Here is a 26,330-nt window from a genome sequence, read left to right as displayed (position 1 = left end):
GCATCCTGCATCTCTTTCATGGCCTCCTGGATGAGCGCTGTTAAGATGCTTCCATAGGCGATGAACGAGGCTTTGGAGGAGGCCTTCTTTCTTTCTGTGGCCTTAGACGCTGGGGATTCTCCTCCTGCGGGCATGCTTCCTAAAGCCAACGTTTTAGGTGCCTGGTCGATGGTTTTGCGCACATAGCCGTTCCAATCGACTTCATGTAGGGTATGAGCCACCACATTCTCCAATATCGGCACACTGATTCGGTGCATCAATGCGTTGTAGCGCTGGCTGGAAAAGAGTGCATGTATCAGTTTTGCCTTTGCATGGGGATATCTTGGATGCTGATGCCGTCGTTTGTCAGCACGTCCTCCTTTCTCATCCCCAGCATGGCGTACACATCTCTCTTCTGCTTCTTTTCCATTGTTGGTTCTAGTCCCAGCGCCTTTTCCACCAAGACGGGAATTAAGTGAACCAACACTTGCTTGGCATTGTCCCCTTCCTATTATGACGGTGCCGCATCCGTTGTCGGGGTTGTAAGACCTAAGAAATTCCACACAATTTGTGTGGTTGGGTTCTTGTGCGAATCTTTCCAAGTACTTGGTGAAGTTGCAGTTTTCAACGACTCTCCTGGCCACCTCTTCCTTGGCCACTAATCCTTCTATATTATGAAAAGTTCAAAATTTTAGTTGGTTGTAGGCGCGGCTCTCTAGGGTGTGTGAGAGTGCGCAGCGAAAGAACACGAACACAGAGGAGAGGAGAGAGGAAGCAGAGAATGAAGGAAGAAAGTCTGCACTGACTGAGATGAATGCTGAATGCACTGGAATGGACAGAACAGTCCCTGCACGCAGCCCGGAGCGTCAGTGAGGGAACCAGGACAGACTGGAAGCAGAGGCAGCACCAATGCCGGAGACGGAGACGGAGGGAGCAGTGCTGAACCTGCAGAGCATGAATGCTGGACTGACTGGGGGGGCAGCTATAAATAGCCCCCCAGCCAGAAAACTGGCCGACCAGCTAAACTGGCCGACCTGGCCAGATCTGGCCGACTATGGCCAGATCTGGTCCGACTGACCAGAACTGGTCCGACTGCCCAAAATAATGGGCAGTCACCCCAAAAACAGCCCAGATCTGGGCTGTAAAATGCCCAAGGCTGCATGCTGACTAAAGCAGCCTAAAAACACACTGACAGAGCTCCTCTGTCTCCTGTCAGACTCTGACAGGAGCTCACAACCAGGAGATGACAGACTGAGACTAAATAAGAGCAGGCTAACAGGGTGATGCTGTACTGCGCTCTCTCCTCTTCCGTGAATGGAAGCCGGTGGGTACAGTCTTGTTGCGACATTTTTCGTTCATGTTATAAACCGAAATTTTCATTAGTGCTTTCCACATAGTAATTTGCTGATTGCTGAAAAAAAGAGAAACTCTATGCTTTTTGAATGAATTCATTAAGAACCACTGTAGATTTTCCTTTTCAGCCTTTGACTTTTTCCCCGTTTTTCATAATATATGTTTATGTGTTTCACTAATTTTGATTCGGTTGGCCTGATTTGATTCACCTCACCCTCTCCCCTTCCAACTTGAGAAGAATCCTTCCTAGGATTTAGGGTCAGAAGGGCAAGGGCGTTTGGCATGGTAGCGTAGGAGTTACTTGTGAAGGAGCCAATCATAGAACTGGGGGTTGTATTCTAAGTGAGCTTCGCGGTCCAGATCAGAGGGTTGAATCCCCACTTGCGTGATGTATGTGAGAACATCTGTTAGGAAGTCACCAGAGTTGACACGGCTAGCAATGTGTAACTCTTCCTCAGTCAACAAGCATTCGAGGTAGGGGTGTCCTTTGATGTGTGCTTCCATGGGTCGGCCCCGAAGAGTGGTTAACACTCGATACGAGGTTGGCGCGACATATGTGGGGCCGTATTCCGCTGTTTTGATCGCGCGGCGCAGCTCAGCGTTGGTCATTATGCGGCACCCTTCGACTTCCCATTGCAGCCTAAGAGTGTACCAATGCCTCAAGAATGGGGAGTCAGTATCAGCGAGCTTTAATAACACTGTGATTTCTTGATTAGTGATAGCAGAAGTGGTTCGCTGATCATATGACGTGATGAGGCATTGTTTGATGGCTTGCTCCTTGGAGATCTCGCTGTTGAGCAATTCAACAACGGAGCGAGAAGCGTTTGCGAATGCGAATTCAAAGGTCTCCCAAGAGCAGGGCATGGTTTGAACTTCAGTTGCAAAGGATTCCTCCAATAATCCTAAGTCCAAGCGGTCGTAGCTCAGTGCTAGCGACATGAAGGTGGTGTCTAGTCATTTAATGCATTCCACCACGTCATCCCCAGTGTCCTCAGCGAGGTCGACGGCCAACGCTAAAAAGGATTTGCGTTCATAGGAGGGCATAAGGCCAACGGGTGGTCGAGGTTTGCTAGAACTAAAGCCAGTGACAACGAAGAGTTGTGGTTGGGAGTGTTCTTGAGTCTGCGATTAGGCTGCTTGGATTATGGGCGGATTAGGAGCAGCCACAACGGACGGATTGCTGCATTCAGGGATGATTTGGGGAGTCGGGTTGACTTGGTCGGGTGATGACTCATGTAATGGAGTCTGTTGTTTGGGCCGATAGGCTTGTGTGACGTTCTTGGGTTTAGGCGCGGATGAGTCGGATGGCTGTGGTTTTGGAGAGCCCTGCAGCAAATGGTTTGGAGGGTTTATGGGACTTGGGTTGATCAAGCTTGAGGGCGGCGTTTGAGTAGTGCCTTTGGCCGTGTAGACCTTAGGGATCCACAGCCAGGTATTGCCCACGTAGTAGCCTTGCGCATGCAAGAGGGTTTTAGGGACCCATCTTTGCTTGAGCATGCGGCGCTTGCTATGATTGTGTCCTGGCTTCCTAGATTTAGGATTTTTGGTTTTATGAGGATAGGAGCGTCGATTCCTAGGCGGCAGTTGCGGCTGCTTAGGCTGCCATTGAAATTTAGACTGTTGGGCCTTAGGTTTTGCTATTGTGGGCTGTGATTCATGAAATCTGGGAGGTCGCTGTCGCGCACTACCCCCCCTCCTTGGAGTTGGTTACGGATATTTCTACTGGTGGCGTTGCGGACAATGATGAGGTCGCGCAGCCCTTGCTAAAGGCTGTGACAATGCGAACGTTGCCTATTGCGAGGTGGATGCCTTGCGACTCATAATCAACATTGCAGTGAGTCTGCTTTTTGAAAGTTCGCCCCAGCAGCGACTCCGTGCCTACGTGTTTAGCATTTGGCAACACGTAAAAAACCATTGGGACAGTCTCAGACTCGATAGAAACGACGGCTCTGCACTTGCCGAGAAGTGCGTAGGAATGGGCCCCATATGGGCTTAATTTCGCATTAGTGGGTTGAAGTGGTGGTCTGCCAAGTTGAGTCCAATGATCGTGAGTTAAGACATTGAAGTCTGCTCCCTCGTCGATCAAGGCGTTGAAAGCGCATGTTTGTTTTGCAATGATCATGATATGGAGGTATGCGGGCTCTACGGCTTCCTCATCCTCATCATCAATCTCTGTGATTGTGGCCACTTGTATCTTGACAGGCAGTTCTAACATCGGGGGCTCGTGCAAAGGATGGATGGGAGGGTAGTACTTCTTGACACGACTGCCATTGAAGAAGCCTATGCCCTCACCATCTAAGGTCTCGAGCTCGACATTGCCTGTGCGGCTGATCGCACGAACTTTAAAAGGTCCAAGACCTCTAAATTTCATTTTCTGCTTATGCCCCTTAACTGAGTAGAGGAGCACTAAGTTGCCCTATTCAAAGTCGTGTTGCTTGACATGCTTGTCAAACCAACTCTTGCGTCAGGCCTTCTCACATATAAGCGCATGGGTGGCTAGAAGGCGAGTCTCTGAGAGGCGCTCGAGTTTAACCAAGCGTTGCGTCCATGCCTCATTCCCTTCCCATCGTTCTTGAAGTACTATTCTCAGGCTAAGAATGAAGAATTCTAATGGTAGAACCGCTTCAGTTCCATAGGTCAGCTTGAAGGGGGTTTGACCGACAGCCGTTTTATAAGCTGTGCGGTAAGCCCACAGAGCTGCCATCAGCTTGTTGTCCCAGTCGCTGTGTGAGGCTAAGACCACCTTGGTCAGGACATTGATAAGAATCTTATTCGTGGATTCTGTCTGACCATTTGTCTGAGGGTAGTATGGCGAGGATTTGCGATGGATGATGAGAAAGGTGGACAGGAGATGCGCTATCACTTCGTTGATGAAATGCGTGCCTTGGTCACTGACCAGTTCGATGGGGCAGCCGAATCGTGAGATCACCTGCTCCCATAAGAACTTGGCAGTCGTCCAAGCGTCATTTTTTTGTGTCGCTCTTCCCTCTGCCCATTTCGTGAGGTAGTCCGTGGCCACAATGATGTACTTGGCCTATGAATACTGAGCCGCAGGACTGATGGGTCCTATGAAGTCAATTCCCCATTTTTCGAAGGGTTGTCGTGCGATAACTGAGGTCAACTCCATCTGATCCTTGCGAATCGGGACTTTTGTCCGTTGGCACTCGTCACAATGCTTGACAAATCGCGCTGCATTGCAGAAAAGCGTGGGCCACCACAGTTGAGATTGCAACACTTTTCGTGCTGTCGTGTCTCCGCTAAAGTGCCCTCCAACAATGCCGCTGTGCACCTCTGAGAGCACATCGTGCATCTCATGTTCGCATACGCATCTACGCAGCAATCCGTCTTGCCCCAGCCTATAGAGTTGGCCCGCGATCAGCTGATAGGGCTGGATCTTAAGGATTAATCGCCTAAGTCGGACTTTTTCCATCGGTCGATCAGGCAGTCCGTGTTCAAGCACTTGGACTATGTCATCCGCCCAATATGCGTTAGATCGCCCTTGAATAAATTTCTCTCACTGGACAGGTTAAAGAGATGGGCGTCGGGTAATTCGTCAACAATGCCTTGTCCAGCGGCTTCTCCCGTGGAAATGCATGACATATGGTCAACCATGTAGTGCTACTTTCCTTTTCATACAACCACAGAGAAGTCGAATTCCAAGAGCAGAAGGAGCCACCGAGCTATGCATCATGTAGCGCAAGGTTTGTTTACTAGATAGAGCAGGGCTTGATGGTCCATAAAAAAAGGTAAAAGGTGTGGCCAATAGATAGTGCCGGAATTTCTTCACAGCAAACACCAGGGCTAACCCTTCTCTTTCTGTCGTCGAGTAGTTCATTTCCGTCTCAGTGAGTTATCTGCTAGCAAAGCTCACTGGATAGTCTAAGTTGTGTTCGCCAGGTTGGCACAACACTGCCCCCACGTCAAACTTCGAAGCATCGATATGCACGTGGAAAGTAATGGTCCAATCTGGGGCTCGTAGAATTGGTGCTGTGGTTAGAGCCTTTTTCAACTCTTCATATGCTCGTTGGCATGCCTCGGTCCATTCGAAGACAATCAGCAGCTTGTACAAGGGTCTGGTGATCAATGCATAGTTCAGTACAAACCGCCGATAGTACCCCGTATAGCCTAGGAAGCATTGAACTCCCTTGTAGTTGATTGGGGGTGGAAGGTCGACAATAACCCTGACTTTCGAAAAGTCAGTGACAATGCCGTTCTTCGACACCACCTGCCCTAAGATGCATCCATGCTTTACCCAAAACTGGCACTTTAAGAGGTTTAAGGAGAGACGATATAAGCGACACCGCTCAAAGACCGTGCGGAGCTTGTCTAAGTATTCGATCCAAGTCGAGTGGACACAGAGGTCGTCGACAAAGACTTCCAACTCCTTGCGAAGCATGCCTTTAAAGATGGTGCACATGAGGCGTTGGAAGGTGGCAGGGGCATTAGTCAATCCGAAGGGCATGACTATGTAAGCAAAGACGCCCGACTCAATGGCGAAGGCAATCTTATGCCTGTCCGCAGGATGCACTTGCACCTGGTTGTACCCTGAGAAGCCGTCCAAAAAACTGTAGGCCTCCTTGCCTGCCACTCTCTCAAGCATATACTCGGTGTATGGCAATGGATAGTTATTCCTCTTAGTAGCAGCGTTCACCTTCTTGTAATTGATGCGCACTCGGATTTTTCCATTCTTCTTCATCACGATGACTATGGATGATACCCAATCTGTGTGTTCAATTTCGTAAATGAATCCCGCTCTCATCAGCTTATCAATCTCCTCTTTGACAACATGAGCGTGTTTTGGATTCATAGGGTGCAGTGGTTGCTTGACCGGCGTTGCGTCTTGCATCATGGGTACGTTGTGAGTCACGACACTCGGATCTACCCCCTTAAGCTTTTCTAAGGACCAGGCGAGTACGTCTATGTACTCTCGCAAGAGAGCGACAAGACTCGTTTCTTCTTCCTCAGTCAAGTCATCGGCAATGAAGACTGGTCGGGATGTTTCCCCTTCCTGGGCTAGGTTCATCTCCTTGACCTTGGCTGGATCGGTTCGCTCGTTTGCCCCTGACGCTTGGCACCTAACAGAACTACTACCCTATTTTCTTTTTTAAATTTCGTAAATCATTCAGGGAGGTCCTGCGGTTTTTGTTGTTCTTCCATTTGTGTATCCCCAGGTTGTTTTGTCTTTTTCTGCCTTAATCGTCTGCGCCTCAGGTGGACGAATAGGTTCCCCTTCGTGCGTCTGGCCATGAGCGGCCTAGGGATTTCTGGATCACTATCCGAACTAATCTCCAACTCGGAGTTGAACTCCCCGCCGTTGCTAAAAGAGGTAGTCTCTCCTGGTGGGCGGACAGCAACTGTCCTAAGCACTGATGTCGTTCCTGGCTGGGCTAGACCCGCTTGCTCAAGATCTATGGCCCCTACGTATTCCAACCAGGCACGATCACATTCCATGCGCATGACTCCTCACTATCCTGAAGATACTCTTTTTCTGCGGCTTGGAGTCTGCTCGTATTTACTCTATTTCTTGCCCCTCAGTGTCGTACTCCACGGTGTCTACCTCACCCTCACTTTCGTCACTGAAGGATTGGCAGTCTTTGTACTCGTCGTTAGAGGCCTCTTTATCAGACTGCTCGTTGTCTCCTAGGGCTTGGTATATCTCTTGTTGTTGGTCCGGAACTAGGGCCCAGTTATACATGAGATTTAAGTCATGCACTCTGGTCCATTGCCACTTGGATTCATCTAGGAGATCCTGGAGTGGTTTGAAGTTTGCAGCTGGATTGCCAGCTAGCTTGTCCGTTAAGTATTCCAGTATCTCCTGGAGTTCCCTTTTGTTGGTTGGGACTTGGAAGTTGACAGGTTTAGGTTTCCCCCGAAGGGTTCCTGCCATCATGCAGACTAGCGCGGAGGGTGTGTCGTTAGACTTGCCGATTGTTTTGATGGCTTGCTCATACGCCTCGTGATCAGAGAACGGCAAGTCGATTGTAACGAGAACGTGCATCCAATCCCGCTTGTCCTCTGGGCATGGGATATACTTGGTCAAGGGCCCATAGGACTTCTTGACCTGGGTGTTACCCTTGAGCATAGCAAAGATGGCATCTAAGTCAACTGGTGAGGTCTTCCAAGTGTCCATCTCTATTCTCACGGCATCCGTTCTATTGCCAAGGAAGATCAAGCCGTTACCCCAACTTCGATGACTCTAGCGTTGCGCATCCAGGGTCGGCCTAATAGGATATCGTAGTCCACTCCCTTCATGACTATAAAGTCCACAGAGAATTGAACACTTGCGATCTTCACTGGCCAATTCTTAAGCACCCCAAATGGCTTGACTCTCATGCCATTTGCTAATGTGACATTAAACCTAGCAGTTTCGACAGGCGGGTTTCCCCAAGTCTGAAGCACCCGCGTGGCTAAGCACACTGATCCCAACTCCCGTGTCTACGATTCCCTTTCTCGTTGTATCGCCTAGGGCTAGAACCGGTAAGACTACATGCATCTTGGAGCCTTCCCAGAAGGCATTGACGTGTAAGGATTTAGGCATAGAGTGCAGCGTCAAACTCGGTATTTGCATCTCTGCATCATGGTCATGAGGGTCTGCTGTAACCTCCTCTCTTGACCCTTCAACCCACTGCTTAAGTTCTTGCCATAGGGTGCGATGCTACCTAAGCAGATTTCCCAAGCTAAGTGTTACAGGGGTAGTCACCAACGTGGTCAGGAGATCGTTGGGTGCTCGTCTTTCTCCTAACCTGGATCGTCCTGACCAATGGCCATGACTGACCTGCGGCCCTGTAGCATCAAGGCTTGGCCCTAGCGGTACTGCTTGTGGTGCAGTTGCTTCCCCCGACCGTGGTTGAGGAGGTGAGGTTGGCGTGCTTATGCTGGAGAGGTCGTCGATTTCGTCCTCTATGATGGGCTCAGCGTCTTTTAGATGTTGTTGAGCCTCCTTCACCCATTCCTTCACTTTTTCTATGGCCTCTAATTGTCGCTTCGGATGCGGGTATTCCCCTACCTTCGCACTTCCCTTTTCGGCCGTCTTAGGGGCTGAAGTCTCTGCCTCTGCATCAGAGACCTTCCTTCCAGCAGCAGAGTTGTAGCACTCTCCATTTTTAGTGTGATTTTAGCTTCCGACCTCTTTTTCTTCCGCCTGCGACTTTTCTTCCCTATCGAAGCTGCGTCAAGGTTGCTAGATCATGGCAGTGATATGCCGGCCTGCTTTGTCTGGGCACGGGTCATGACCCGTAATGGAATAGGTGTCGCCTCCCCATCGAGATTCTCGACTCCAAACAGCCCCAATGGGACAGATGGTACGTTGGCTAAGCTAGAAGACGGCTTTCGCTTTGGGAAATCGACGAAGAGATGAGTGATTCCGCACTCAGCACACCTTTGGTCAGCCTTGCCTCTGTTTTGCTGCTCCCTTTCAGGGCAGCGTGATGAGACATGACCTAGGTGACCACAAGTCCAACAGGTGATTGGCTCCTGCGTCTGCCCTCCTAGGCCTCTACCTCGTCCTCTTCCTAACGCCATCACCGGCACGGGGCGATAATCCATGAGGACAGTGTTGCCCTCATCATCATGCGAGGCATAAGGGCATATGTAAGTTTCTTCCTTATTTGGTTCTTCCATGTAGTGGACTGGAGCATCGCTTGGTGGATGGGTCACGTAAGGACCAGGTGGTTTGGGTATGCCAGTAGGGTTTATGTCCATCCTAGGAACAGCTGGCTTAATGTCATTAGGCGCAGGGAGGGCCAATGGGGTTCCCCTTCCGAATAATGGCTACGGCCTGTTCGCTAGGTAAGGCTGCCCGTAGGGTTGCGAGTACGGAAGTCTTCTTGGTAATCTACAATACGCGATGTCATGACCGAACCTACCGCAGTTAGCACAAGGTCTTGACCTAGGGTCTTGACACTCAGCTGACAAGTGGTTTCCGCCACAATACACGCATTGGACGTGTGGGCGCGTTGGTCGTCTCAACATGTCTTGTAACCAGGCTAACTCCATCTTTACATCAGCCAAGTCTTGATTCGTCTCAGTGGCCTTCCGCTTATCTTGGGATGATGGGATTGATCGCTCACTAGAGGCTGACGCTCCCTCTAAGCTTCGCGAGTTGGTCTCTTCTAGGTTCGAGCTCCTGGAGCTCCGCTCCTTTAGCTGATCATCAACTCTGATGGCTTCCTCAAACACTCTAGCTAGCGCGTCTCGCTGCAAGCTCGAATTGCCTACCAAAGCCTTATATAACTCCTCGTCTCGAATTCCGCTAATGAATACAGTCGAAACTGCTCTTTCAGTCGGTCGCTCGCCCATAGAGATTCTCTTGAAGAGACTCCTCACGTGGGTTACGTAGTCGCGAATGTCCTCCTTCTCTTTCTGCTTGACGTTCATCAAGCGTACTAGCAGATTGTCGGAGTATCCAGGCTCGGCAAATCTCTTAATGAAGAGATCCTTGAGGCCACTGAAACTGGCTCGTTCTGCAGCATCTAGGCTTGTATACCAAGTCCTTCCCTTGTCATCTGAGCAGAGCCCGAACGCTTGAGAGCGTTGAGTCAGGTCGTTGAGACCGTTGGCTTCGCAGACTTGCTCAAACTGCTCTACAAAGCTGTATGAATCGTCATGGGGTTGGTATTTGTCGAGTTGCTTGGCAACGATAGGGATTTTAGACTGGCTCTTTGAGCCTTGGTTCGCTCCTAATCCTGCGAGTAGAGATGTCGCTAGTGCTGTAGCACTTTGCTCTGTTGCCGTGTTATCTAACAGTCACTTCATGAGAAGCTCACTCAACGTCAAGTCTCCTTCTAGGGCTCTCTTGTGATCTGTTCGGTTTCTTCCTGCTAAGTTCAGCACTCGCTGTACCTCACGCAACTCCGTGCTTTGCCTTTGGCTCCTAGCCTGCTGGTCCCTATTGTATTCGACTATGCTTCGCAAAGCCTTGCGGGCTAGTTTCCACTCTTCTTCTAGGTCTGCGATGATAGCGTCTGCCGTCCTGCCGCGGTGCTCGTACCGAGCAAGTGCATCGTAGCCGCTGACCAGCTGCTGAATAGCCTCCGAGAATACGTTTAAGTCGAGTTCCTCATTAGACCTATGGTCTGAGCCTTCTTCTGCCATAGTCGTGTTGTCGTGCTCCGCCAAGCTGTCGATCAGGTTGAGTAGATTTGTCAAATCCACGTCGTTGATGCCACCTGCTTGGTCCTACTTCGCGTGTTGATGGTTTGTCTACGTCTTGGGTCCCCTCCTACTGGTGGGTTCCTTGAGTGGTTTATCTGAGTGAGTTCCTTCAGTTATTGAATACAATCCTCAATTTATGGTTACTCAGCGTGCATGTCGCTCCTCGTGCACTTGTGCTCAATCAGGCTTTCAATTATTTTAAGTGCATTCAAGTGCGGAAATTCAAGGTGAGTGCAGCAAACAATCTCGAAGCGTCTTATGCACTCTCGCTTTGTTTCGGGCCTGATAGGCTTGTTGGTCAATTTTTTGGCCGCCTTGACAGGGTTCGGGGTCTTTCTAGTATGTTGCCTCGTTTGTTCTTGGCCGATCAGGTTTAACTGCTCAGCGCTTTGCGTCTAGGTCTCTGGGTCTCGCTGCTACCTACTTCAAGCTGCCAAGCAACTGCTCCCTACGATTCCATCTATTCCATGTGCCAGAATCAAGTTCTGAGTGTCAGAACGACTTTCGACAGTTTGCGCTGCTGAGCTCCAACCGAGTTAGGTCAAATTCCTGAGAATTTGATAGAAATTTTCACTCGGCCCAGCTGGTCCGAATTGCAGGGTCCAAGTGGGTCACTCGGACGGGCCGAGGTACATGGGCCGAGGGCCGAATTCGGGACTTGGACAAGGTAGACTCGAACGGGCCGAGACGCAGACTCGGACGAAGTCGCTCGGACGAGGTCACTCGGACGGGCCGAAGCACTTGGACCGAGGACCGAATATGACACGTGGCCGAGGGCCGATTCTATGGCTCGGACGGTTTGGCTTGGACGGCCGAGGGCCGAATGGTCGACTCGGACGAGCCGAGTAGGTCTGGGCCGAGTGGGCCGAATACAAAAGGGCCGAGGGCCGATTCTGGGACTCGGCCTAGTAGCGACCGCTCGGACGGGCAGAACGCGGCGCAACGTTGACAGCGAGAGTTTGATTTCACTCGATTCTTGGGATTTAATCAATCGTGGCAAGCATAAACCTCCAGATCCTATCTAGGGGGATGGGGAAAGGGATTCGTATACCTGAATAGAGTGGTAGGCTCGTCGATGGTGCGATCGGATCGAATCGTGCGATGGCTCTTTCTCTCTCTCACACTAAAATGGTCACAAATGAGCTCTCCCTTAGCCTCTTGGCTCTTATGCCCCTTTCTGGGTATGGTGTTGATGTCCCCAATCACTCACTTGCCGATCTTAGGCATCACAAGCGAGCTATTTGTCAAGTTTTGCACGATTTTTGCCCTGCTTTGCAACAATAAACCCTACCCTTCTCCGATGCGATTTCCTAATCCTAACCTACTCTAAATGCAACAAGAATCGAAAGCAAAAAACTGAAATAATTTCTCCATGTTTCCCAATCATCCAACAAACAAAATATCCCAAAATACTTACTTGTTTTGAAAATCAAAAACACCCAAACTTCCTACCTATCTCAAGCTCCGTTTCGGGGATGAATCCCTTACTTCGATGCTCGAGATGAGGCGCGCAAGTGCTCAAGCTTGAATCCGTTGGTCCCGGCAACGGAACCAAAATGTGGAAGCTCATGCTCAACCGCCAAGACCCACGGACCGCTTATTGCTTCAAGCGTTTCAAGCGAGCTCTAATGGCTATCTCTCACCTAGCCGACACGCTGTCGGTCCTATGAGTTGCCTCCTCTCTCACACACCCCGGTAGCTCCACGATCCTAGATGCGAGCTCAAGCATCCTCAAGCCTCCTCCATCTCCAAGCTCCATCCTCCATAGCCGCGCGCGCAAGAAAAGAGAAGAGAAGAGGAAATGGTGAAGAGCTTCACCCTCTTGATCCCTCACTCTCACACACTCACTCCCTCACACTCACACTCCCTCTCTCAAGAGCACACACAAGCAAGAAGATGAGAAGAAGAGAAGAAGAAAAGAGCTCTTGTTAGCCACACACCAAAAGAATGAGCTCTCATTCACTTTTTGAACTTTATATATACAAACCCTAAAATCCCATGGGCACCCATCCCTTTTTTACATGACCGGCCCTTGTGGCAAGGTTCTTTTTTCCATTTCCATCTTCTAGCCTTATGCCTCTAGCCTACACCCGTCTAGTATTTTACAATTGGCACAGGAGGGAGCCTGTTGCTCTTTTACAAGAGTTTTTCAAGTTTTTTGAGGCGCCCTTCATTTAAATTGCGCTTTCTACCCCGGCTTCGCTTTGGAGGTCGCCTGCGTGCCTTTGCTCTTTTTCCATGTTTTTTCTGCTTTTTCCTTCTTTTTTCCACCATCTCGACTTGGGGTTAACAAACCTCCCAATGCCTCCGATTTGAAAGCATTCCGTTCTTTCAATTGCTCCTTGTCCAAAACCATAGGAACCAACTCTTCACAACAAAGAGTCTTTGTCTGCATTGAAGCAATCAAGCGGGAGTAAAATGCACTGAATCAAGGCAGTAACTAAGAAAGAAGAGTTATTGCCATGTTCTCCGAGGTAATTGCCTTCCCCACATTTTGAACCTACATCTACAATTGCCAAAGCTTATTAACATGCTCCCGCATAGAAGAAGACTTGTTAGGACTTAAAGTCCTCATCTAAACCTCAAGGGATACCCGCTTCGACACGGTCATCTGATTGTACATCTAATCAAGCTCCTGAGCGATAGTCAAGTGCTTAATATAAGCAATGACAGCTGGAGTACAGGAGAGAGGAAAGAATGAATATGGGTATTCAAGTTGTGCCAATGTGCCTGCACCTTCATCAACTCAGCTTTCTCATCTGGAGAAAGCTTGGAGGAATCACGAGTTGTAGAACGGTCTATAGCCTCGATCACAAGCTCCGCCAAATCATAAGACTCCAAGATAACAAGCATCATTACACACTAGATGCAATAATTCTCCCGATCAAGCTTTTGATATGTAGGAAGAGCCAACAACACGAGGACCTTATAGTCCATAATAGCCTGAAACTTTGAATTAATTTTGGTCGACATTGTAAATAGAATGACCTACATAAAAACAAGGACAGTCCCCTCTAACTCTGCGCACGGTGTTGGTGCCTGCTAGGAGAATCAAAGAGTTTCACCTGCCAAAGGTGATGAAACACAAAATCTCCAACAAAAGGCTGAAAACGCAGCCTTTCTTTCTTTACGAACAGCAAAGACCTACAAAAAACAACTATGCTCTTTCTCTACCCAAAACCTATTCACCACAGCCTCCAAAGGCTCAAAACTCAAACTTTTGTCGTGAAGAATCCTCCTGATCAAGTCTCCCCACGATCAATCCTCCCGATCAGAATCCTCCCAATCAAGTCTACCCACGATCAATCAGCCCTCCTACGTTGCTCTAATACCATGTCAAAGTGCAGCAAATGCGGAAGCATATAGACAAGCCTGAAAGAAAATGAACATGAGAGAAAAGGAGAGAGAAAAGAGACAGAAGAACACAGAAATCTACAGTCAATGAATCTTGAAATGAAGAGGGTAAATATACAAGGACTGCAAACGTATCTCCTCAAGCTGAATCTCTCCCACTAGCACCTGGAAAACCAATCGTGTAGGGCAAGCTACCAAGTGGGCTAAATAGGAGAAAAGAATGCAATAAAATAATGTCATCGGCGAGCAAAAAACTAGCAAACTTGATCGGAAAATTGCCGACTATGACATAAATGAATAAAATAATCAGCAATCATTCCTCTTGCTGACACATGGCACCATCACTTGCTTAACAAACTACCCATACACTGTCTGCTGAAAATGTCCACTGACTAATAGGAATAATGAATAATTTCCTCCGAGAGTACCTCCAAGAGAACTGATTGCACCAATGCTAACCTAAGGAATGCTAGTCCAAGGGATGAATAATCTCTAACACTTCTCTACTTTGCCTCATTCTTTGAATAGACAAGCATGTCATCAAAGAAAGTGTCCACAAATGCTCGATGTGGCCTGAAGATGCAATCCATTATCCGATTGAAAGTGGCAGGAGCATTTGTAAGTCCAAAAGGCATGACAAGAAACTCATATAACCCAAAAGATGTCTTGAAAGCTGCCTTAGGCACATCCTCCAATCTAATGCATATTTGATGATACCCACTTTTCAAATCTATATGGCTGAATATGGCTACCCCCTACGATATATCCATAACACCATCGATCCAAGGGATCAGAAACCGATTCTTTACTGTGATTTCGATCAAAGCACAATAGTCAATGCACATACACCATGAACCATCCTTTTTCTGCATCAAAAGCATTGGAGAACAAAAAGAAAATGAGTTGGGCTAAATCAGTCCTTTGTCTAACAGCTCATTCACCTGACTTATAATCTCCTCCTACAAGGCTGCACTAACTCTGTGGACTGACTTATTGGGTGGGCTACTTCCAAGGATGAGATCTATGTCATGATCTTTAGGCCTTTCAAGCAATAGTTGCCCTGGAAATGACTGAGAGAAGCAACCAGCATACATTTTCACAAATGACATGCAATCCTTCTCTAACTTAGCGATATTTCCAACATTCTCACTATCATCCTTATCCTTAATAAAAACTAAGTATGCTAAAAAATGATTTTTCATTACTTTAGAAATGGCTACAGATACAAGGACACATTTCCCTTTCAACTTTACATCAAGTGTGAGAGTCTTTCCCTTATGCATGTATCCTTGTATATGCAACCGCAGTTTTCCAATGAGTGGTGTAATGAGTTCTGCATAGCCCTTACATGCCACTTCCACTCCCCCCATGGATCCCATCTCATCCTCTCTAATGCTTAGACGAGCTGCCATGTCTACAGAGATGAAGTTGGCTCATGCACCATTATCAAAGAATATCGATGCATATTGATCCCTAATTTTGCCCCATGCTCTGCACAACTCAATAGCATCATCATTGGGCTAATCACTAATAACATCAAACATAAATCCCACTAATGACTTGGGCTTCTTTCCCTTGGGATCTCCCTAATATTCTGATTTTCTAACTTGCTGCCTATTGGAGCAATCCCTTGCAATGTGACCCTCGTCTTCACAAATAACGCATTTATCAGCAGTCATCAATTCCCTACACTGTGCAAATGTTTTCGAGCCCTTTCTTTGTTGTTTTGGCCTCTTTTCAAGCTGATTTTCAGATCTGCCCCTTTTCTTAGCCTTACACAACTTTTTATTCAGCTTTTCTCCACTCTCTAGGAAACCTGAATCCTTTCAATGCAACAAAGCATCAGCAGTAGCAACAGCCTCTATCAGTTGAGACATGCGAGACATTGTGAATTTTATGCAAAAATCCCTAATTTCTTTAGACGGCCCATAAACATATTTTTTCACTTGCTCGTGAAGGTATACGAGGCGATAAGAAGTGACGAGCAGCAATACATCCCAAAACTTCTTATTGTATTGCTCCAAATTCTTGCATTCCTTAGCATCCAACCTGTTCCAACCTATGATGATGTCCACCTTGAAGGTACTTGTAAACGCAGCCTTCGTCTTCACATAGGATAACCTAATTAAGCACTTCATTACAGTGATTAACAAATTCACAAAACTGGAATGCACACTTTACCATACAATCTTGGACATTGAATAGCCTGTTGGCCCCAAAACTAGCACCCCTTGAGGTATATATTTAACTTTTATTGCAAATGGATGGAATACAACTAAGATCATCTGACCTCCTCCGCTAATCCAAGTGCCTCTTGCTATCAAAACTTACCAGCAAGCCTCCAAAACAATTTGTCCCTTGGTTTGCTTGGGGATTGGCCTTCACCCTACTCCTTGTAAAACAAATTCACCTGCAAATCTAATTTTGGTTGGCTGGCCTCTTGCATCTCCCTAAAATTCATCGATATTAGCTATTGGAATTCAAGTTCTAGGCCTTCGATTCTCAACACACATCCCGAGGCAGCTATCAAAACCCTAATTTTTGCTGTAAATTAGGATTTATAGCAATAATTGACTGAAATCTCTTCCTTTGATATAGCTCAAATTGCTGGAAAATACTGAGATAACTTGAGAGAGGGCTAGGGATGAGAGAGAATATTGTAGAGAAGAGAAGTTTCAGAGTTTCATCACGAGAAGCACTGACAAGCTACTGCTATCTTCCTCAAACAGCTATGGAAGCTATCTACAACTTAGGACCACTGAAAAGACCGTTGCCCCTCCTATATATTATCATTTGCACCAGAAGGACCTTGGACTAATGTCACCTGCTCCTGAAGGGCTCCAAACTACTATCACATGCTGTAGGACTAATCCCTCGTGGCTGTAAATCACATCAACAACCTCTCCTTGCTCTCTAATAGACTCTTTCTCTCTCACAATGGCTAGAATAGACTTCCACCAGTCCCTAAACATGCTTTTTCCACTTGCATGGGCAAGTTTTGCCAAGTGGCAGCCTTCTAATCCCATTTTCCAACATTATTCAACTTATTAAATTAATTTTTAAAATATTGATTCTAAAAATTAATTTAATCATTATTCTAGTACTTAGAAAATTAATTTCACCAACCAATAATTAAATTGGATAGGCCAATTTATCTTCCAAGTATCCCTAAGCAATTATTGATCCTTAGACAAACATTAATTAATTAATTAATTAATGTCAAGTCTCTAATGTTACCACTAACATTAATGGCCAATAAATTAGTCTAAGCCAAAATCTAACACCGAGTATCACCTAGTCCCTGTTAGGCATAGCTTATTACAACTTTCGCATTCGACACCCGCTACATCCTCAGGATCCTTGGTTTGTTACCATGAAATAACTACCATGTGTATCACATGTGATAAACAACCTTGTACATTTAATTAATAATTTAATAAAATGTTATCAACAAGATTAAAGAATCTCAAAATTTCACATCTCCAAGACAACTTGTCAACCAATTCTATGCAAACTGCTTGAATTGTACCCATGTTAATGGTGTTCTTTCTTGCATCAAAAGCATGGACACCACTACAATGCATTCCCCTTCAAAAAAGTGGCTACCTTTCAAATCTTCAAGGATTCACTGAAGTTTCTCCCTTAAATAGGTTGCAAAAAACTATTGAATGAAAGTCAAAGCTTTTAGCCTATCTTGTGCACCACTAGAAGACCCAAACTTCACAACTTTTCCACCCTCATCATAGTCTTTTATTACCACTTTGGATGTCAGATTGTCATACACTGGGTACTGCAAAAAGGGTGCATTTGCTGAATTTACATCAAAACTACCAACACCAAACAGAGCATTTGCATGACCAACAGTCATAGTATCCCGAAACGCCATTTCCGCAGCGCCGAAACGAACCGGCCATTTCGGTCCACGAGAATGGGAACGGAAGACCGCCGTTTCGAGATCTTGCGGCCTGTTTCGAAGTGGTTATCCAACGTCGGATCGCAATTCAATTCGTTCTCCTTCCCAACTCGCACGCGCAGCACACTCCAGCAGCTCTCGCCTCCTCCTTCTCGGACCTCCAGCTCCCACCTTGAGCTCCCACCTCCTCTTCCTCTTCCTCTTCCTCTTTCTCTTCCTCTAAGCTCTTCCTATTCTCCTCCTCCTCCTTCTCCTTCTCCTTCTCCTTCTCCTTCTCCTTCTCGAAGTGGTTATCCAACGCCGGATCACGATTCAATTCATTCTCCTTCCCGACTCGCGCGTGCGGCACACTCCAACAGCTATTGCCTCCTCCTTCTCGGACCTCCAACTCCCGCCTCAAGCTCCCGCCTCCTCTTCCTCTTCCTCTTTCTCTTCCTCTAAGCTCTTCTCCTTCTCCTTCTCCTTCTCCTTCTCCTTTCTTCTTCTTTCTTCTTCTCCCTCTCTTTTAATCCATTACCTAGGTCCTAAAGGCTAATCATATCATGGCACCGGACCCATATTGGAGGCAGGTCACTCCAATCAAGGGATACAAGGGCTCCGATGGATCAAAGAAGTGGCGGTGCAACTATTGTGGATTGGAGAAATCGGAGAGTGTAACGCGCATGAAAGACCACTTGGCATGCGTTCCCAACAAAGACATCAAGCCTTGCGCAAATGTGCCGGCAAAAGTAATAGTAAATCTCCATCTTTGGCACCGAAAGCGTATGGGTATTGAGCTAGAAGAGTATGAATCAACGCCACATCGGGCTAATGAAGCACAAGTGAGGCAAAGAAAGGCTAGTGGGCCTAGTGGCACTAGCCAAACTGGAGGTGCCAGTGGCCCATTAAAAAGAAGTGCATCCATATCCGTATCGGGTCCAAGTGCAAAAAGGATCCCATTGCCATTTTCTAGTGGTGGTTGACAAAAGGGCTCCTTGCATGGTGCAAGTGTCCATGCAAGACTTTAGGATAAGCAATTCTATAGGCAACTAGGGAACTCACACGCTTATTTATTCAGTGTACTATCCCTTTCAATGTGGCCACTACATATCAATGGAAAAAGACAATCAGAGCAGTAAGCCGAATAGGGTGTGAGTGGGAAGGCCCATCCGCAAATGCATTACGCACACAAGAGCTTTGAAAGGAGAAAGCATCCATAGAGGCTCAATTGGAGCCCTTGAAGGAGACATGAGTGAAATATGGATCCACAATATTATGCGATGGATGGTCAGATATGCGCCGAAGGAATGTTTACAATGTTTTGGTGTCTTCATGTAAAGGCACCATGATTAAGGCCATCAATGCCTCTGTTTCAGGTCTTACCATCACAGGAGCTTTCATTTGGAAGCACATGCGACAGGTCATCATGGACATAGGAGTCCAAAATGTGGTGCAGGTGGTGACAGATAATACAAGCAATTGTGTGTCTATGGGACGTATGCTTGAGGAGAAGTTTCCTAGCATAGTATGGACTCCATGCGCATCCCATTGCCTTGACTTGCTTATTGAAGATGTTGGGCAAATATCTTGGGTGGATAACATTTTCAAGACGACAACAAGCATGGTAAGATTTGTGAAGAAGAGGCTATCTGTCACACAAGCATGTTTCGAGCCAATAGCACACTTGAGCTATTGAAGCCCTCACCACTAGATTTGCTTATATGTTTATTGTATTGGAGAGGTTGATACAGGTCCGTCCAAATTTAATACGGACCATTGCATGCCAAGAATGGCTCACATGGAGTGAGAGAGAGTCTCCAAAGGCTCTTGCTCTTAGGCGCAATATTTTAAATGAGAGTTGGTGGGTTGAGGCAAAGGCATTGGTGAAAAGTCTCACTCCTATTTACACTGTATTGCGCATTATTGATATGGAGGGGAGGACTTTGGGGCTTCTATATGAGTATATGGATAAAATTGGCGAGGCCTTGCTTCGCAACAACTTTTTGTCCCAAGACAAGTAAGTTTTTGTTTAACTTTTATACATGTAATTATTTGGTATTGACGACTCCTTGATGATTGATCATTATTCTAACTTCTAAGTTTTTAACTTATTTTATCTATAGGGTTGATGAGATTCATGCAGTGTGAAATGCACGATGGAATTGATTCCATAAACCAACCCATGTTGTCGCACATATCTTGCATCCCCTTTGGCGTAGCGAGGAGCAGTACACTAGCGAGGAGTTAGAGAAGGGCTTCATGGAGTACATGAGGCGCCTCACAGGGGATGATATAGATATAATGAGAAGAGCACAAGATGATTTACTGGCATTCCGCAATCATTCTCTTCGTTTTGACCGACCAACAGCTAGGCTTCAAGAGACACAGCTTCAGCCTATCTCTTGGTGGGAGAAATATGGCAATTGTGCTCCTACTTTGTTATGTAACTAGTGACTTTTATCTTTTGAATCTTGATTATCTAATACACTATGCAACCTAGGTAACAAGTTCTGTAATCTATTGCCCACTCAAATGTTGATTTTGCAGCATGCATATTAACAATTGCCAATTACTTAACCTCGATCTCTTAAATTTAAATAGAAACGCATTGTCATTCGGGTCCTCTTGCAAGATTGTAATTCAGGGCCTGCTGAGAGGAATTGGAGCACATGGGTCCTCTTCCATACCAAAAAGAGAAACAAGCTCACAACTACCCAGCTGGAGCGTTTAGTGTTTTGCCATTGTAATCTCCAGCTTCTTGAGAGGACTGCTCTATCCCCTGAGCCTTCACAGGAAAATTGATAATGATTAGTATTATGTATAATTAACTTTTTAACCTTGAGTCCTTGACACTTGACATTGCTAATTTGCTTGGATCGTTCACCTTTACAGGTGAATGTTGACAAGATTGATATAGAGAAGGTGCGTGACATTCCGCAGATACCATAGGAGAAGCGAGATATCTACTCCATACTCTATGGGGAGCTATTGGCACCGATGCATGAGACTCGTGCACAGAGGAGGGTTAGAGTGAGGGCCACACGTGGTCGTGCATCACAGGCAGAGCCAAAGTCAAAGTCTGAGGATGAGGCTAAGGCTTCTTCATCAACTTCTCGATCAGAGTCCTCGGAGTCGAACGAGGAGATGGTGCACAAATCCTTAGAGTCCGGATGAGTCATGAGTCATGACTCGTGATATACATGAGTCAATTTAGCAATGCAGAGTCCAGACTTGAGTTGCCAGTTATTCATTGATATTGATACTTATAGTCTCACTGACCTTTGGAGTTTTGACAAATTATTCACATGACATAGTTACTATCATTGTATCTTGATCCCACTTATTATGCATCTTGATTCATGTTACATTGTTCTTAATGTCAGTCTTCGCTGCTCTTTAGATCATACATTATTCATGAGTCATAAATTCTAATTCATTTTGTTGCCTTAAGTTTTGAAAATTGAGCCTTAATTGTGTTAAGCTATCTTAAGTTTCAATCATTGGATCCTCAGTCTTAACTCCTCAATCTTCACTCGTGAGTCGTGACTCGTGACTCATGAAATGTGTAATGAGCCATGATTTCAATCATATGACATAAAGACTCAAAGTTTTGTATAAAATTTGGATACATGTTGTTGTTGTAGGCATTGATATATTTACATACCCACATATTACTGTATTTTTTTTAGTGTACAATTCGAAACACCGTTTTTCCGTTTTCAAAATTTGGACGAAACTTCGAAACTCTGAAACTCCGGTTTTTCTCGTTTCCATTTCCCCCGTTTCTGAAACTCCCCCGTACTATGCCAACAGTGCGCACTCATTCCTTTAGTCCCATATGCATTCAAGGGTGCAAATGCATCACCAAACATGCTACTTTATGCTGCAAGCATTAAGCCAATGCTGCCATACATAGAGTTTTGCACATTTCCAACCATACCCGTATACATTAGACCTTGCACGCCATACATTGGCTGCTACATACCATAAGGATTTGTGTTATACATTCCCGTATACAGTCCCTATCCAACCAAAGCACGAAAAATCGTGCTATAACTAAAGCATCCTGGCTAGTCCATCATAGCATGTATGCCCACCTATCCAAAATTCATTGGATTGGCATTTCTCTTTGGGAGCTTCAAGTGAAGGCTTTGGCATTACCTTCGGTGCATCTTGCTATTCCGAAGATGTAGAAGATGACTTCTACTTGCCCTTGCTGTCCTTCTTTTCAGAGCATTCAAAAATCAAATGCATTGAGAATCCTTTGCCAATTCAGCAAAGAGATTTGTTGCTATCCTCATCCGATTCTTCCTATTCACTTTGTTGGTCATCAGTCTCATTATGCCTTGAAGACCTTGTATCTTGCCCAACAACAACATTTTCAACTTGCTATCCATGATCTGAGCCTAAGAGGTATCATCACTGCTTGATTCCATCTCACTTCATGAAGACATCTTGTTGTAAATTCTCAATTGGGCACAAAAAACAGCACTAGCACAAAGCTCTTGCTTGCAATCAAGTGCCTTGGGCCAACCAAATCAAGGGATTGAGTGGTATCCCAATAGTGGAACCATGTAACCAACCTTCCTTCTCAAATAGGGTGGTAATTTCTAATCAAGCTCTTAATTACAGTAATCAATAAATAAACATAAACTAAAATACACACTTTACCTATATAATCTTGAACAGTAGACACCCTTTTGGCCCCAAAATTTGCACTCCTTTCAATATTTCTTTAACTTTATTGACTAATAGATTGGGTATAAGCTGCGATTTCACAATCTCCTTGGCTAATCCAAAAGCCCCTTGCTGTAGATCCAATCAGCAAACAAATTGGGCAAATTGCCCCTTGATTTTTACCCAGGACTTGCTCTAAAGGAAGCCCAACTAACCAAATGCTACCCCAAATTCACAATGGATGGGAAGGCATCTGAATTCCCTAACAATTCCACAATTTTCATGTGCTAAATTCAGTGTGCCTTCTACTAATGGCACATGTCCCAAGGTGCCTACTAAACCCTAATTTCTACAAAAATTTAGGGACTAAAGGTGGCTGAGGGAGTATCTAGGAGTGTGTCATTCTTGAACAGATTCTCAAAATGTAGCAACAATATGAAATCTATGTGAGGATGATGACAACTGACGATGGCAGCAATGGTATGGATGTCCAGCATTCCAAAGATATAGATGCGTCTCACGTAATGACTCTGAATAAAGGTTGGCGTAGATCTTCGAAACTGCAAAACAAAGGTGCTGGACTACAAGCAACAAGCTAGAATAGTTTGTTGCCGGCTGGACAGTATCCTGGATGATGAAGCACAACTATGTACGTGATCGATGGCTGAAGAATGCAGTTGCCTAGCTTCAAAAAGCCTCCAAATCATAGTTACCTCAAATGGGGAACGGGAACGGGAACGGGAACGGGGGGAACATCCAAGGTTGGGGGATGGGAACACGGGAATGGCACATATCTTAAGTGCCCCAAATATGCCCTGCATGACCCAAATTGCCCCAAAGAATATCCCTCTAATTACTCCAATACCCCTCAATGCTCTAAATTGACCCAAATGTCCCAAAATTGACTCGATTACCCCCCTAACTCCAAATTGCCCCAATTATCTCAATTTCCCTTCAAATTAGACAATATAAATGGATGATTACCTTGGAATTGAGGATAGGCTGAAATTTGATTGTGATTTGCAAGAGTTGATAATGTATCAAATTTGAACTTTGCATGGACTCTTGATTGGCTTGTGGGTTGTCTTGACACTTTGAATCTTCAACCCGCGAGAGAGAGAGAGAGAGAGAGAGAGAGAGAGAGATTAGTGTGTGCACATTAGGCAATGGAGATGCGTGAACATGTGGTAGGAGTGTGACACAAGCAAAAAGAAAAAACATCAATTTTTGGTCATAGGCCTAGAATGGCCATTCCAAACAAGGAATGGCAAGGGGAATGGCAAGGGGAATGGTAGGAACAGCCGGGAACAGCCTTGGGAATGGCAAGGAACGTTCCCTGGCCATTTCACCTCCTCGGAGGGTTTGGAACATGTTAGGCCGTTCCTACAAGCCGGAATGGCTGTTCCTTGTTTGTATGCTCCAAATCAGGTCTTGGCAGGCTGGAGCAGCTCTTCGATGTGTGTGGCAGCAGTAGGCAGCACTCTGATAGGCTCCACAAACTGAGGTATTTGCAAAAGGGGTGCAGACACATTTGGGCATGTCGCATGAAGAGGACTGATGATAGCTAAGGACTGAATGAACATGAGATAGGGATGCACAAACACAAAACACCTTATCAGATTGGGGATGCATTGTCCTACTGTCAAAAATAATGCCTTCAATTTTTGGCATATTTTGCATTAATCGTGTCTTGGGGCTGTTTTAAGGAGACTAAATTAGGGATAAATGCACCATAATTATGTTGAAGTAAAACGTTAATATTAGTGGCTCAACACCCCCTGTCAGACCCAAAAAGAGTTGTGCCTGAGATGGAGTGCAAGTCATATCTCCACCCTCTTACCATAACCAAAAGGTACCAGCCCAAAGCAACTAGGGCATCAGTCCATATGCACGTCAGCTGCCCAAGAATACCTAGACTATAGAGGCAATGGATATCTTCTTCCAATTAGCCTTATTTGGAGGGTCACTTTATTTTGCATGGCTCTTAATGATAATAAGGGGGGGAATTTGAGCATCCTCCATAAACAAAATATGGGGTGGGCAATATATTTGAGCTAGAGCTGTTGTAACAATGTCACAGTATGATACCATAGGTCACTAAAAAGCAGCCACCTACGTGCATACCATCCACACTATAAGAGAGCATACCATAGGCCATCTCTAATGCTTGCATCTTGAGGAGCTCTCTCTTAATTAGGTCAAACAAAACATTATAATGTGGTCATGTGGACAAACCAGTCCTACATATATCCGGAAACAGAAAAGTAAACTTATTTACAATTTCAAAAAAAATTGCAAACAAATGAACCAAGCATTTGTAAATGAAAAAGAAAACTGAATCCACATGAACGAAACGGTCTACAGCTTGGAGCATATTTAATGAAGGCATCATTGAGAAGATAGATTCCTTCCTAAGAGTTTTAGACAAGGAAACTTATCATGCTACCTGCAATAAAAATGGCCACATGGTACAAGGAAACCTATCATGGTTACCTGCAATACAGATGACCACATGGTACGCATTTGTGAGTGTCAAACAGGAGGGCACGGCAGAGCACGCAGCTAAGAGGCCCAAGCTTGAAAGATCCTGAGTCGTATCCAAAGGGGCATTTCGGAGCAGGGCTGCCGGCGGCCTTCTCCTCCACTTTCTCTTGACCGCTGCAATCCTCCTGCTCGCGGCCTCCTCCTTCCTTCTTCTCCTCGTTCTCTTGTGCACCAGCGCTGTAATGGCCTGCTTTCTTGTCGCATCCCTCCTTGTCTGCGCCAGACGATGGACGCTCTCCGCCGACGGTCAGCCGAGCAAACGGGCAAACCAAGCTCATCCTGTCCTTCTCCTCTTTCTCTTGAGCAACGGCGCTGCAATCCTCCTGCTCCCGGCCTCCTCTTTCCTTCTTCTCCTCTTTCTCTTGTGCACCGGCGCTGCAATGGCCTGCTTTCTTGTCGCACCCCTCCTTGTCTGCGCCGGGAGATGGACGCTCTCCTTCGCTGACAGTCAGCCGAGCAAATGGGCAAACCAAACTCATACTGTCCGATGTAATGTCCAATCAAGAATCTCCCAAAGTTCAATGCGCTCTCTTCTTCTTCTTCTTCTTCTTCTTCTTCTTCTTCTTCTTCTCTCTCTCTCTCTCTCTCAATTCTGAATCGACCTTTGCATTCGTGCCAGAAGTCTAGCCGCAGGAAACCATCGTCAGCATCATCCACTTAATCCATCTACCGAGGACTTGTATGATAGATACATGGACTGCAACATTCATCGAACTCCAAGAGTATAGCCTCTTCATTGTCACCTTTTTTTTTACAATTTTTAAAACCTCTACACTATTGTGAAATGCTAGCGATTCAACTCTCTCTCCCTCCTCCCTGTTCCAACATTCCTTTATAGAAGGAATGCTTACAATACATCGAATCCCATCAGTTCAAGAAGTGTAGCATAACCGGGAACAACTCGACTAACTAGGCTCCTAAGTGAACCTCATGCTGACTCTGCCACAAGTTTGTTGCTAGCTGGTGATCCTACCACACTTCCCTCCCCACAAAGAAAGGTTTCTTTGGAGAAGTAAGGCTTCATTTGAACAAACATGGGATGTGGTCAAGGATTTGGTGCTATCTCTCTACAATAGATATTTATTTTCCCCGATGCAACAGAGAAGTGTGTATGGGCCAATCCATCTATGCACTCGTTACACACTCAACACGACACAGAAAGGTAACACGATATGTGAGATCAAGGTATACTCTTGTATTATTCAATCAAAGAAGCGGTACAACATAGGCACAACCCAGGACTACACCCTTGTGACACCACACATAAGAGGGTTCACCACTGGGTATAGGGAATCACACGTAGAGTAGAAACAAGGCAGGGCTTTGAGTCACTATTACTCCCTATATGTTTCCGATGATAACAACATGGTATAGCTAC

General features: G+C 46.0%; 1 protein-coding gene and 1 pseudogene across 2 annotated transcripts in view; one reads left to right on the top strand and one right to left on the bottom strand.

Annotated features, from left to right (window-relative positions):
- LOC148026788 (zinc ion binding protein) overlaps positions 1-25,684 on the bottom strand; it is an 86,037-nt gene extending 60,353 nt beyond the window's left edge. Inside the window, exon 1 of one of the 2 annotated variants that reach the window (XM_087691319.1) lies at positions 24,902-25,684. In XM_087691319.1, the coding sequence (XP_087547445.1) occupies positions 24,902-25,431 (530 nt within the window). In that variant the 5' untranslated portion in view covers positions 25,432-25,684. The remainder of the gene's footprint in view (positions 1-24,901) is intronic. The other variant, XM_087691318.1, reaches the window with a different exon arrangement.
- LOC148026789 (uncharacterized) lies at positions 19,092-20,905 on the top strand (annotated as a pseudogene).
- Positions 25,685-26,330: the final 646 nt, after the last annotated feature.

This window comes from Lygodium microphyllum, chromosome 13 (genome assembly GCF_053477565.2).
Source record: "Lygodium microphyllum isolate KBCC chromosome 13, Lygodium_microphyllum_v1.1.10, whole genome shotgun sequence".
NCBI lineage: Eukaryota > Viridiplantae > Streptophyta > Polypodiopsida > Schizaeales > Lygodiaceae > Lygodium > Lygodium microphyllum.
This window is presented reverse-complemented; position numbering and strand designations above follow the sequence as displayed.